This window comes from Sphaeramia orbicularis, chromosome 24 (genome assembly GCF_902148855.1).
Source record: "Sphaeramia orbicularis chromosome 24, fSphaOr1.1, whole genome shotgun sequence".
Classification (NCBI taxonomy): domain Eukaryota; kingdom Metazoa; phylum Chordata; class Actinopteri; order Kurtiformes; family Apogonidae; genus Sphaeramia; species Sphaeramia orbicularis.
Window position 1 is genome coordinate 26,533,767 of NC_043979.1, and position 14,684 is coordinate 26,548,450.

At 36.1% G+C, this 14,684-nt stretch overlaps 1 protein-coding gene across 1 annotated transcript; it reads right to left on the reverse strand.

The window, feature by feature from the left end:
- Positions 1-3,324: 3,324 nt before the first annotated feature.
- Positions 3,325-5,206, reverse strand: uts1 (urotensin 1). The gene is made up of 2 exons (XM_030127905.1): positions 4,968-5,206; positions 3,325-4,511 (listed from the first exon to the last, which is right to left on the reverse strand). The coding sequence occupies exon 2, from the start codon at positions 4,506-4,508 to the stop codon at positions 4,062-4,064; it is 447 nt and encodes a 148-aa protein (XP_029983765.1). The 5' UTR covers positions 4,509-4,511; positions 4,968-5,206; the 3' UTR covers positions 3,325-4,061.
- Between the last annotated feature and the right edge of the window lie 9,478 nt (positions 5,207-14,684).

The following is a 14,684-nucleotide window of genomic DNA, read 5'->3' on the forward strand; positions in this document are numbered from 1 at the left end:
TGTTCTTGATAAAGTGTAAGTGGGTATGTAATCATTGCAGCAGGTGATTACTGATGTGTATAAATAGGAATAAAAAGAGGAATGTGTGTGAAAACAAAATTATTCCAACTTTATGGGCAACAGTATAGTTTTAATTCTCTGTGATGTTATATTTTAAATCTTTTCAGTTTTCACCACCACTGATTGTGTATTCTTCTTGTAACTTTGAGACTCTGAATGAGTTTTAATTTGACTACTTTTATAGGTTTATAACAATGATAAATATGTAGCGATAGAGGTATTTATTATATTGTGCACTGGTTGTGTTAATGTTTCTGTGTTTTGTAAATATACCAATGAATTTTGATGCAATGTTGTAATGTCCTAATAATCTCTGCCATAAGTGTTGATTGATTTGTGTCATATTATCAATAAAATGCTTGCTGGACTATGAACACTTCTGTATGTAATTTTTTAGGTTCTGCAGAATTTAATCTTTGTCGACGTCCATGTTTTCTGCTGTTTTGATCTGCAGAGCTCTGTGCACTGGCCTCTATGAAGCACAATAAGGAAGATGACACTGAAATGACACACATGATAAAGACACAAACACACACACAGACCAGTTTTCAGGCAGAAGAATCACTAACACACACACACACACACACACAGTTTGGACTGAGTCACATAAACAAGAGGCACGGAGGCTATTCTGACTTCTGTTTGGTCCTTCTGCCTTTCTCTGGTCTGTGTGTACTACTCTACCAAACACCATTAGCATTCTTTAGTAAAGTGAGTAAAGTCAAAGTTCTGCGTTTAAAATTTTAAGCAAAAATATTTCAGTTTTATGGTAAATTGTATCTAAATTATATCTGAAATGTAGTCATTGCATTACTGCTGTGGATGTTCAATGTCGAGCTTATTGTATCTGCTTTATAAACTGTTGGCAGTTTCATCTACAGCAATCCATCACATTCTATCAGATCATTACATGCCTGTCCTGTGAGAACTACTCTAAAAAATTAACTTTTCATGACAATGTATTTTCCATGATTCACAAATGAAGTTTATTTACTATAAGGTGGAGTGGAATTGTAAACTCTTCATCCTTTGTTTTATCACAAATATATATATATAAACAAAAACACTGGCCAACAACCACAAAAAAGACTCCTGTATTCTTCTGCTACTGGAGGAAGAACATCTGACTGTGACTAAATCAGACTAATGCTGATTATAAACCAGAAACCAGGATTTTGAGCTAAGTGAACATGTAAAAAAATCCACAAATTTTCTGATATTGTAACAATGCCTTTTATTGTGTATTTACAGTCTAATGATGACAAAATTGGTAAAATGTACCGATAAAATTTATTGAACATCAATGGATGATAAAAGCATGTATCAGAGTCTAGAGTCAGACTCAATTTTCAAGGTTTTTGTTTCAGTTCTTAAGGTTTCTGACAGTTTCCCCACTGTAGAACCAACAGTATTACCAGTGTGTTTGGGTTGCAGCCCCTTGGTACCTGGTTTCCATTTCAGAAATATCTGGAAGAAATAATCCACCATCACTTACATCAACCAAATTGGTGGGAATAAAATGAAGCTATGAGTGGAGGAGATTAATCTTGAGCATCATTGTCCAACCCATCTGTTCATATGCTTTTATCATGTCCTCAACTAGATCAGAATTTGTCACTCTATGGTTGAACAGGAAATTTAGCACCACTTGCACAAATGAATCACAAGCTGTTAATTCTAAAGCTGGTCTTTAAAGCAGCGTACAACTTTCATCACAAATTTTTTCAAATTTGTAAAACCTGAGTGGTAGCCTAATTATGACTAATCCATTAGTCTTTCCGTGCTTACTCACCTGAATCACTTTCCTCACAATGAACAACTTCAAAGATGACTCCATCATAAACACAGTCCACTTGTTTACATAATAAACCGAAACGCCACCTTGGCCTTTTCGGAAATTCTACAAAGCAGCAGTTTTGCTGTCTCTTCATGAGTGCTGAACCCAAATGCTGCCTTTACCTCTGTCCACCGACTATACTTATTCTTTAAAACAACCCTGGTGGACTGTATCATTTTACTTTGTGGTGATCTGGCTCGTTTTTTTGTTGAATCTGTGAGAAACCTTCCCACAATGCACTTTGACAAAATTTCCAAAAAAGCTCGAGAGACATTTGGGTTTGTTATGTAAACAAGTGGACTGTGTTTATGAAGTCATCTTCGAAGTTTTTCACCATGAAGGAAGTGATTCAGGTGTGAGACTTATGGATTAGCGATAATTAGGCTGTCACTCAGGTTTTTACAAATTTGCAAAAAAAATGTATGATGAAAATTAAGAGGAATACAAGATCACAATAGGTACATGCATCTGGGATACAGTGAAAACTCCAACTTTCAGTTTTGCATCATTTTGACCTGCACCAGATTTATCCATCAGTTAATGAAAGTATCTGGATTGAGATTGCTTACAATTTACTGAATTAAAACACTGGTGTGTTATGAAGCTAATGACTATATATAGACTTGTACGTAACTCAAAATCTTGATGTGATGGAGAAATTTTAATTTCAGTGAAATCAACCCATTTAGGAAAATATGATTTTCAGTATTAAACTGTATTGTAAAAATAACTAAAGCTGTCAGATAAATGTGGTGGAGTGAAAAATACAATATTTTTCTGCAGTGGAGCATAAGTATAAAGCTGAATTAAACTGAAATACTCAAGATAAGTACCTTGAATGTGTAGTTAAGTCACAGTACTTGGTTTGATTCCACTAGTGTAACGTTGAATGGGTTGAAACCAGTCTGGTGCTGTGTAACCTCAAAACTCCCAGAATGGATTCTACACTGGCCTCTGAATTTGAAATTTGGAAACAAAAAAAAAAAAAAAAAAAAAAAGCAAAAGGAGATTTTTTCAACTGTGCATCAGAACCAAATTATTAACTGTTTTGATCTTATTTGATAGTCACCATCTCCATCCTCTGGAAACCATCTCTGTCCCTTATATTTCAATGGGCCTGGTCTCAAATAGGCTTTTGTATTCCACAGTGTTTGTTACATTACTATCAGATTACATCATTAATATTACGGTCATTTTCATTGTTTTGGGAAGAATTTGACCATAAACAGAGGAACATTTGATGACTCTTTAACTGTATAGTTAGTCACAAAAGGTTGTATTTATGAATGCACACGTTGAATCATTGACAGTGACAGAACCAAAAACAATGGATTGTACTTCAAACTTTTTTTTATTACAAAATAGAAATGGCAGAAAAGCTTATATTTCTTTTGCTAAAACAGACATAGTTGACGGGTGTTGGACAGAAATGTTTGACAGTAAAATAAAGTTTCTTTCTGTTCTTTTTTTTGTTCTTTTTTGTTTTTTGAAGGTCAGCATGCTACAGTAGATACAGTACAGGTGATAGTGCTCCTGCTCAAAGTAAAGAGACAAAAAAGTGAGAATTGAGAGTGTAAATGATAAAATAATCTACACAAAATGCCATTTTTTCTCTTAGGGCAAACAGACGTATAGTTTGATCAGATGGTGAATAAGTAAATAACTAAACAAATATGATTTTTTTAGGCCTTGTGCACAGGTAGAGTGAATTATTCAAGGGGTTTTAAGGGGTACATGTAGCTCCAGTATCTGAAATGGAAAATGACTCCATCTAATTTACCTCTGTATGTCATTTGTTCTTGTCTTATGGTTTGTGTTTTATAGCCATTTCACTTTTTCATAGAACAATTTTACATAATACATATACAATACTGAGTCATAAACAATAAATGCTCTTGAAATCCGATTCCATACTTCCTTTAAGTCCACCAAAAGTCCAGTATTAAGGTAATGTAAGGCCAATGCATGATGGGTGAAAGGTCTACCTAGTCCGTTTCCACATTTTCCTTAAGCCTTCAAATAAATCTGGATCATTTAGTCGCGGATGTGGTGATGCGTAAAATGGCACCATCTGTGCGTAAAACGATGGAGAGGAAGGCAGGCGCACGAACATAAAACAATGTCAGAGGTCTTGGATAAAGAGACAGCGGCTTAAAACAGGACTTTACTTCCCGACCTCGTCCAGGACTTTGCGGTTGAGCTGAGCCTGCTCCCTCTGGCTCTCCATCTTGGCCATCTGGATCATATTCCTCAGCAGGTGGAAGGTGAGGTCGATGGACAGAGGCGGTTCTTCGCTCCGTTTCAGCAGCTGTGACACCGTCCTCAGGGCTTCTCTCGCCTCCTCTTCGTTCTCCTCCTCCGGGGACAGAAGCTGCAGAGGATCCGGGTTCCTCTTCTGGAGGAACTTCAGGATGTGCTCGCCCAGTAGATCTGAGGCGGCGCTGTTACCGGGCGCGGCCGCTCTGAGGAGCAGCTCGTCCAGGTGCTGCGTCTGGACCCGGCCACTGCCATCCAGCCAACCGGGGAGGGTGCGCGGTCTGCCGGCGGTGGGGCGGAGGTGTGACGAGAGGAGGACCGAGGAGAGGAGCAGGAGCAGGGGGACCGGCTTCATGTCCTGCAATTCACAAGTCACAAAATCATCACTTGATGAACGATCACCAACATAATAACCACTGTGCGTAATTTGGAGAAAATGTAGACCAAAAATTTGGGGGGTAAAGACACTTTCCTACTGTTTTCCTGTTCTGTTGATGCTTTGATCTCACCCACAGATTCAGATGGATTTATTATCACCCTAATCTTAAACCTTAATTTGTGCAACAATTTAGTATCTAATGCAATTTATGTTATCCAAACAGGCAACTTGAATTTCAAATCACTCTCCCGTAAAAATGTCAAAGTGCATGCGTAAAATCTTCAAACTTTCCAAAAGATTTCACTTGCAAAAAGAACAATCCATCCAAACACAACACTAATCTTAAAGGTCTGCCTGTGCTGTTTTGTCTGATCACTTTCCACTTCTCACACTATTTTTGGTGCAAATGTAAACAAGCAAAACTTAATCACTTACTTTATTCTTCGCAGATGCTGCAGCCAAAGTTTGCAGTCGGCCGGTGAGATCGGGAGTCGAAGCCGAGTCTGGAGACTGTCCCTGTGAGCGGGGACTGGAGAGGACCGAGGGTTTTATACATCCAGTCTGCTCCTTTGACGTCAATGCAAGCACAGATAGACACAGGTTTGGAAATTGGACAAATATCGGAACGCGGGGCAGTGCCGTCCTGAGGGACAGCTGGGGATGCTGTGTTGGACAGGAAACTGACAGGAGCTGCGGCTTTCTGACCTTTCTTCTAAACTTCCAGCTGTCCAGCCCTTTATCTTATTAAGTATGATGAGGAGAGGGCTCCAGAGGAGGGCGCAGGGGTCTGGAGGAGGTTCACAAAGATGAGAGGGCGTCTTATAGTCTCCAAAGAATAACTATACAAATCTGGAGCTTCTCCTTTGTTTGTGGAGGGTGACTACATAGTGGAACTAAATATTGTGTATTTATAATATTTAGATTATATTTAAATGCTTATACTGATACTGCTATGCACTACAAGTCACCTTAACTACTGTCTTTACACAGTGTATTTCTGCTGTGGAATTATTCACCCACTACATCACATTTCCATTTGTTTAATTTATTCTCTTATCATAGTTGTGGAATTGATATTGCATCTTACCACATCCACCCTGTTGGAAGTTTAATATACATTAGCTATTTGTACTCTGACATTACATTTTTAATATATGGACAGAGGGGTGATTGATATATACTGAGCATTATGATAAATGGAGAACAGTATCCATATACACATATCACCATATGGAATATAGGCTGAAGGTGTATGATGAAAATTACAATATATTACTGAACTGAACTAAACCTTTGTGTGTGTTGTAGCTACTGGATATCTATAAATACTTGTGCATTAATAAAATAAAGCATGAAGTAAAAGTTCTGTCTTAAAACTTAATCTAAGGATGTAAATATTATGAGCAAAATGTTCTTAAAGCACACAAAGTAAAAATAGTTATTGTACACTGTTGCCCATAAAATTGGAATAATTTTGTTTTCAGACACATTCCTCTTTTTATTCCTATCTATACACCTGAGTAAAAACCTTTGACCAGGTGCAATACCAGTCTCAGCTACATTTTATCTATCAAAAATAAGAGGTAAAAATATTTTATTTCAACTTTATGGGTAACAGTGCAAATGATTATGTTCCAAAGCAGGTACCTACTGACTCTGGAGCAATGGAGTCAGGTGATGTGTTCACATGAGTCCAGCTTCACCCTGTTCCAGAAGAGAGGCAGATGAAGTCATTACCCATCATGCCTAGTGCCCACAGTACAGGCCTGTGGGGGCAGTGTTATGATCTGGGGTTGATTCAGGTGGTCAGGTCTAGGTTCAGCAACGTTATGTGTCCAAAAAAAGGAGGTAGCTGAAGCTGAACATACTGGTTTCTGAGCATTAGTGGATTTTTTTGTTCCCTGATGACGCAGACATACACTGAGTGCAACCACTGTGTCATTCAATTCAATTCAATTCAATTCAATTTTATTTATAGAGCTCAGTATCACAACAAAGTCGCCTCACAGGGTTTTACAGAAATTGTTGAATTGATAAAAATGTGTCTAAATTAAATTTTAAATTGGGGCTAAACGGACCCCCTCCCCCTCAGTTTACTTCAAAGCAAATAATACACAATTTAGAGTAACTTGAAAGTAACTTTCAGACTGAAGTAGTTATTTTACATTAAGAGGTTTGTGTGTCACATGACCAATGACGTCACACGCGCTTGTTGGCTCGTGGAGTTTTTCGGTCATGTATTTTTTGTGAACTGTGTCAGGAAAAGCGACTTTTCTCCACCCGCAGAAAGAACTACTTTAAACACGGTAAGAATATGAAATTGTGTTTTTACAAAAAAGTGTGTTTTATATGTAGTATTTGTGGTTAGCGGCTGGTTGGACAGAAGCTTTACATTATCTGTATACTTTTCCGCTTGTAGCTAACCCAGGTGATTAGCATTAACTGATCACTCAACGGTTGACATTTGTCTTGCAAGTTCAACGATAAAGTTGTGGACAATATTATCTTTCTGTGACAAGCAAGAAGTAGGGTGATTTTTTTTTTTTCTTTCCTGACTATTAGCCTCATTTTCTGTATCGTTTGAGGGGGCATGTAGGGGTCTGTCATTGTCAATGTGGCCCAGTTCGGGTCATTGTAGGTTTAAGAGTGGACTTAAAACTCTGTGGACACTTTTTGTCCACCGAAATGCATGTTACTGTTAGTCAGATAAACTTTTAGAGTGAAAATGAGCAAGTATTAACACAGTCTAAGACATGTCAGACCCACAGCCCGTTCTTTTAATCCAAAGTTAGTTAAACTTGTCAGCTTCATATCTTAATTAAATGCTCATGAGTCACTTCACAGTTACATATCCCCAATATAAAAAGGCTAAATAAATAGTGTGGCTTACCACCTTAAACAGTGAATTTAACGTTGAATGATGGTGCTTTCTGTCTGGACTTTTCAGAGTTCATGGTTACTACAGGAGATACAGTAAATATGACAACTTTGTTCCTCTAGCTCTTAAAACATCATTCTGTAATGAAAATGTATATTGTATCTTCTTTTATTGTTTAATTTGTGGCATGCGTGCCTGTGTGCGCAAAGTTGCATTTATTTGGAATCTGTGGTGACAATGGTCAATGGTGCACTCTGTCCCAACAACATCAATGTAAATCTTACCTTTTCCTTAGTGTTTACAGGATTGTTGTTGAGCCATGGGTTCCTAAGTGTTTTAGCAACACTGCTCTTTTTGGTAAATCCTCAAATGTACTGTTTAAGATTATTTAATCTATATTTAAACTAGATGAATTGCAGTCTCAGAAAAGGATGTGTGTTATTGCTGGTAGCTGAAGTTTTGCTTGACATTCAGTTGAATATTTGTTGAAACATGGCTGAATTTAACTGAAATTGCTGAATTTAGAAAATATAGGTTAAGTGAAATATACTGGAGAGGCTGAAAAAGCATAAAGTGAAAAATAAAAGTGAAAGAGGAGCTGAAATGGCAGAAAGGGGAGAGTTGAAGCTTTGCACACCTTTTAAAGTCTGTTATGCAGCTGTTCAGTATTCCATATTTCATAGCAAATTTAGTGTGCATCAAGATGCCAAAATGGCTCCTAGTGAAACAAGGTTTTAACAGTTTGACTTGCACTAATATGGAATTTTGCAGGTCTCTCTTTTTACAACTCTGGGAAAAAATGAATCAATGAATTTTTGAGTATCAGTTACATGTAGATTATGATCAGCTGTGTTCACTACCCTGACTGCCTATTCTTGCTTTTACGAGTTTCTTTTTTTTCCTGTGACACTGAACTGCAGGTAGAAAAATGAAATGCAGACTACAGGACGAATATGACAAGGTTGTCCAAAAGCAGTGTCAAATGTCTGCACTTCACAATGGATAAAATAAACCAACTTTTCAAAATCACTGGCAATTGGTAAAGTCATCAGTAAAGTAGTAGTGGTGGTCTGTAAATGTTGGAATCATGTGTGCAAACAGTCTGCCATTACAAACAGGCACTGTAGTTGGGAACCTATTGCTATTTCAGTCTTGCTGCATCAGCACATTTTACAAGCACAGGATCGTTTAGAAATCATATTTAAGCCATGATGTATTTTACATATATTATTCAATAAAATTAAAAAAGAAAGTGTAATTAAGTGTCATAAGCAATAACAAAACTATGTGAATGATTGAAAAACAAAGTGCATTTTGCTTGTGAAAATAACAAAATGTGTGTTTTTACATGTGTTGATTTATTGTGTGGATGATCCACACAAGTTTGGAAGGATCTTAGGAAGACTTAAAGTTTGTTAGCTTCTGTCCATAATAGTAGACATGTAACACATCGCTATCAAATTAGTATAATTGCCTAAGTTACATTTGAAAACAAGGAAAAAAAACCCACATTTTTCAGCAAATATGTAAGAACTTTTTATTCATACTATCACAGTATGACTTGGGCATTTTTTTCTCGTACATACCTAAAGTTGTTTTACTTGCCTAAATTCAGCACAGACAGCAATTAATCTGACCCAACTATATTATCTTGAAACAAATGTTAAATGATATCAAATATTACATTATATCAAACAAAACACTTTGTAGTTCAGTGACATTTACCTGACTGCTGAGACTGACAGAAAGATGGTCAAAAACCTCGGTGTTGAGGGAACCCTCATGTTCCTCCCCGGCGTAGCAATAACCATCTTTGTTAGCCAGGTTGAAACAAATAAAATTGTGCATCTGTAATTTAGTTTTATAACACATCATGCTTGCTTTTGTCTTGGGGGCACAGAAGAACACAAATGAAAGTCCATTGCTCACAGTGAGAATTTATTTTATTTTTCATCTTGAGTGTTTAATTTCATGTGAATAGTAAAGGTATCCTGATCTATATTTCCATATTCTTTTTCTTTTTCACTGTATTGTGCCAAATCTGTATATATGTGCTGCTAACTGCTGCTTCAGTATAATAATTTTAAATGGAAATAAAGTGCATCAATACAACAATCAATTTTTGTAAAACAACTATTCGCCAGTGATACAAACTGAAGCAGCAGTTTGGCCAAAATATGATTTGGGCATTTATGCTATGAGGCTAATGTAATTCCAGGATGTGACCAGTGGCACTGATTGAGAACTGGTATGACCTATTATAAGAAACCTGCTAAGAAATTGAGCCAAACTGATTTAAAGTGCTTGTCTTGACGCTTAATGTCAGAAATAAGACTGCACACATCCCATAGTTGTATCTTAGTAACATGACATGTAACATTTCCTTGTGCTATTTTGGTTTTTTAAAGATCAATGTAGAAATTATGAGGATAACAACAGTTCTACTTCAAACGCGATTCCTGGCTTCCTTGGACAAGCACCTCAACCTCCTGATTATGTCAATCAGAAACAAGGGAGGAGCTGTCAGAGAGGAGACTCAGGAAACACTGAAAGTTCTTGATCAGATTATGCAGTGCATCAAAATTTGGTTTATATCAAATAAATAACCTTGTAAATGGAAGCAAAAGTGTTCATTTTGTTAACACATGATTTTATAGTTTGTAATCTTCTGAGTTTGCTAAAAGCATTTATTAATTCCAGTTTGTTTAACTCCAGGTGTCCATTTGTGCATTATGTACTTTTTTTTCAGTCAAGTTCCAAATTGGAAATATTAATTGATACAAAATTAATTTTTTATCAAGTGTGTATTTGTGTTCTCACCAACAGAGCCTTGAGGTGTATTTGGAAAGGCAGAGTCTCCTTATTGTGTTTCTTGGGGAAGATGTGGACAAGCTCTTTAAGGCGTATCTGGTAAGTAGCTCATATAGTTTCAAATTCTATAAAAAGGTTTACAATGCATTCATGTATATTTACCTGTATATGAATGTACAGGCAATATAAACTGAATGTGACTTTTATTTTTGGTTGGGCAGTGTATATTGTGAGTGGGTTTTTTTTTCTTCTCCAAAATCACATTTTTGCAGATATTTTCACTCCCTTAACCAAATCATGTAGTGCATGTGAACACAGTTTCTCTTACTGATGGTTAAATAACACCTCAAGCCATTAAGAGTATGTGTTTATTTAAAGTGTTTATTAAAAAATGTTGACATCCTGTATGCATCAGTGATTTGCAGAAACATTTTATCCCAGTTGCATCTATTTCTGTCTTATTGACTCAAATCCAACTGTTGTTTTTAATGTATCTCAAAATCTGACAAATGTAAAAACTATCACTGAATAATGAAAGGCTTTTTTATGTAGTATTTATTTATTGTTACAACTTAATATCTGAATGTAACATTATTGCAGAGATTACAATCCAATTAGATCTAATTATGGGTAACAGTCCCATAACTATAAAATATGTATTACAACAAAAAATCATAATTATGCAATAAATTGTCATTATGACATACTTTGTATTTTGACAAAATTGTAGAAACAGCAGCCCTTAAAATGTGAAACTGATAAAGAATTCTTTAATACAAACTAAAAATGATGCATTTTATGTCTGTAGATAGTCAGATTTGAGTGGAAATGTTGTATTTCAGTAATAAACAGCTTTACAGTAACAGCAATATCTTAATATCATTAGTTATTTTTATTTGAAATCTCAGTATCTCACGACTGGTTGTGTTTTTTATGATTTAATTACAAGTAATAGTCATAAATATTAAAATTTATAGATCAGCATAATTACAGCTTATGAGAAAAGTCAGTATATCATTGTTAAATAGGTAAATTCAAATTTTATTTTACCTGTTTAACATGTAAATAACCGTTTGCTTTACCATACTTCATGTACCAGTTCCATCTAACAGGACTGTGTACTGTACCATCATTTAATTACCTTGGCATGGACTTAAAACACACCAAGCCTGGGCACTGAATTAAAAACGTATTCCAAGTTTCTGGGGAGAGGTTCGCATCCCTGAGGGAGGAGGCTATTTGGCGGAGTATCAGTGGATTCGTCAGACTTTTCTGCTTGCTTTCCCCTGATATAGCTCAAATGTGTTTGCGTGGAAAAATGTGTGCAGTTAATTTGGTTGACGGCCCAGCTCTGCAGCCTCCAACATCACCCCACCCGGCCAAACAAAGCTGGCTGCAAAAGTTAGTGAGGTCAAACACACCAGTCATATCTCGTGGTGTAAAACTTTATTATGTCTCATACACTTTATTATAAATGTGCAAATTCTGAATACAAAGAGTCTATGTAACTGAAAAACAAAGGAGAAACATGCACATATAAGCAGTGATTGTCGATCTCTGGATTTGATTTTGTTCTGTTGTTGTATTAATCAACAGGTACAACACATTTTAAAGGTTCATGTAAGATTTACATGTGTTCATGTGTGAATTTATATGTCAAGAATGTCTTTATGTTCATGTTGTTCATTTCTCTACAGCAGCAATTCTAACTAGTTCTTAACCAGTTTGCCACCTCCTAGCTGTTTCCATTTCCATTTTTTGTATGATAAATCTGAGTAGAAATGCTAAAAAAATAGCTCCATATAACACAAAAAAAATGTGTTATGCTTGGGAATAATGAAAAAATCAGTGTACTGATAAAAATAAAAGTGAAGATATGCAATGGAAACAGATGAAGAGAAGGATTATTACAATAACAAAGATCCTGTGTGTACAAAGATGGTGCACTTTAGGCTTTGCTAAGGATATGATATTATGAATGATGTTTCTTGCACTTGATCATGTTTTGCTTTTTTGTACTTAAGCACTGATGCTTGATCTGATCCTCTCTTTTGTAAGTCGCTTTGGATAAAAGCGTCTGCTAAATGTAATGTAATGATATAAAACGGTTCACTCCTAAATAAGTGTGATCAGAAGGGTTGAAAACATTGTGCAAATAAAAAAGATTAATAAGGTCCAAATACAACAATAATACATCAATATTATGTTTTTTTTTTACTACTTGTAAACTTTACTTAAACATAATTATCGCTTCTGTTATTTTCCCTTCATGTTTTTATTTGATCTAGATGAGATTTATGTTGCAAGATCTCACAAGAGATCAGCGCTAAAACAGCAACACAAACAACGTTCTCCTAGTCGGTGAGTATGAAAAGTTTAATTTCACTGTCAGAATGTTAAGATACATGACTTGAGAATAAATGGGTCCAGTTTTTTATTTTGGGCAATTTTGATGTGAAAGCATCAGTTGAAATTTGTAAATTGCATTCATTTTACCACTGGAATGAAAAGGACCAGATCTGTGCTAGTCTCCTAAAGGGGTGGGACATGGAAAAACCATGTGACACTGAAACAGGAACTAAGTCTTCATTGAACCATCTTGGTGTTATGGGTGTTTGCCAATACAGAGACAGGAATAAACTGAAACACTGAAGATGGAAGGAGCAACAAAAAGTAACCATGTATCATTACCTCCGCCAAGGAGGTTATGTTTTTGCCAGGGTTTGTTTGTTTGTCTGTCTGTTTGTCTGTCTGTTAGTGTGCAACATAACTCAAAAAGTTATGGACAGATTTTGATGAAATTTTCAGGGTTTGTTGGAAATGGGATAAGGAAGAAATGATTCAATTTTGGTGGTGATCGGGGGTGGGGGGGCCCACGGGGGGGCCCATTTCCAACAAACCCTGAAAATTTCATCAAAATCTGTACATAACTTTTTGAGTTATGTTGCACACTAACGGACAGACAAACAGACAGACAAACAAACAAACCCTGGCAAAAACATAACCTCCTTGGCGTGGGGGGGCTCACGGGGGGGGCCACTGATCAGCCTTGGCGGAGGTCTGCGCTCTCCGAGTGCTTCTAGTTAGGAGCTGTAGAAAAATGGTGGATGAAGGTCTCAGAACAACAGTCCAACACAGACAAAGCAAACGAAAATGCAAAAATATTACACATTGGACCTTTAATATAAAGTGATTTGACTAATTGTTAATAAAGTAAAAATACAATGTGCTACATCCATGTATTTGGACATCATAACTTCTTTTATAAACAGTGTAAAAACAGCATGTTGCTATTTTACATGTGGTTTGTTTTGACAAAAATCAGAGAATTCACAGGTTCATGGTTAATAGAAGGTGTTAAATTGTGATGTTTCGAGGTAGGTGGATTTGTTGAGACACCAACATGACAGCAGATTCCTTCAGTTTAGGCTTTATACTAAGATATTAAAAGTAGACAATTCTGCGTTTTTATTTATGCGAGATGAGATTTTGTAAGAATTTACAGGGTTCCTGCGGGGTCTTAAAAACTCTTAAGTCATAAATTTACAAATCTGCATTTAATACCTTAAAGACTTTAAAAGGTATTAAATTTGATATGATGGGTCTTAAGTTATGCTGCCATAAACTTGTTGGCTGTGTTGTGTTTAAATGTGTCTGGGAAATGTCTGAGTCTGGTTTTGACTGGCTCTATATGTAAAGTGTCCTGAGATAACTTTTGTTAAGATATGGCGCTAGATAAGTGTAATTTGATCTGATTTAAGCTGCAAAGAAAGTAACGGTCTACTCGGTTTCACCCGTTCCAACCCAACAATTTGTATTGAAATTAGGAACCAATTATCGCTAACTTTGCAGCCCCTTGTGAGAAATTACTCTGAACAGTGGGACTCAAGGTGCTGGAGTAAATAAACACATGTTGCTAAATTCTAGGAGCCTGTATGGCTGTGAAATGGGCTTTAAATTTTGTTCTAAGTAGTCTTATAAAGGTCTTAAAAAGTATTAAATTTAACTTGTAGAAACCTGCAGGAACCCTGATATAGTTTACCTTATTTTAACTACTTTATAATGCAATTGCCAGACTTTACAGGCCGAGAAACAGTTTTCACTGACATTTACAAAATCTAAAAGTAGCATAATTCCCCTTCTCTAAGCATTTAAGTTTGCAAATCTTAGATGTTTACCAAGATCCCTCAATTGTCTACTGAGACCTATAATAATATGAGATGGCCAACTTGGTTGACAAAATAAATGATGCCATTTTTTAGCTAAAACTATCCTTCATTTGGACATTTTTAGATCAGTGCGCATGAGTATTAGTGTTTTAATCACTCATGTTTTTGATAAATGTCAATAGATGACAAGATATTTCCCTTTTTTCAGCCTAAAGAATCATCAACTCCATTAACAATATTCACTGTTTTTGACATTACTCAACTTCTTGTACTTATATTAACCAAAAGACTCCA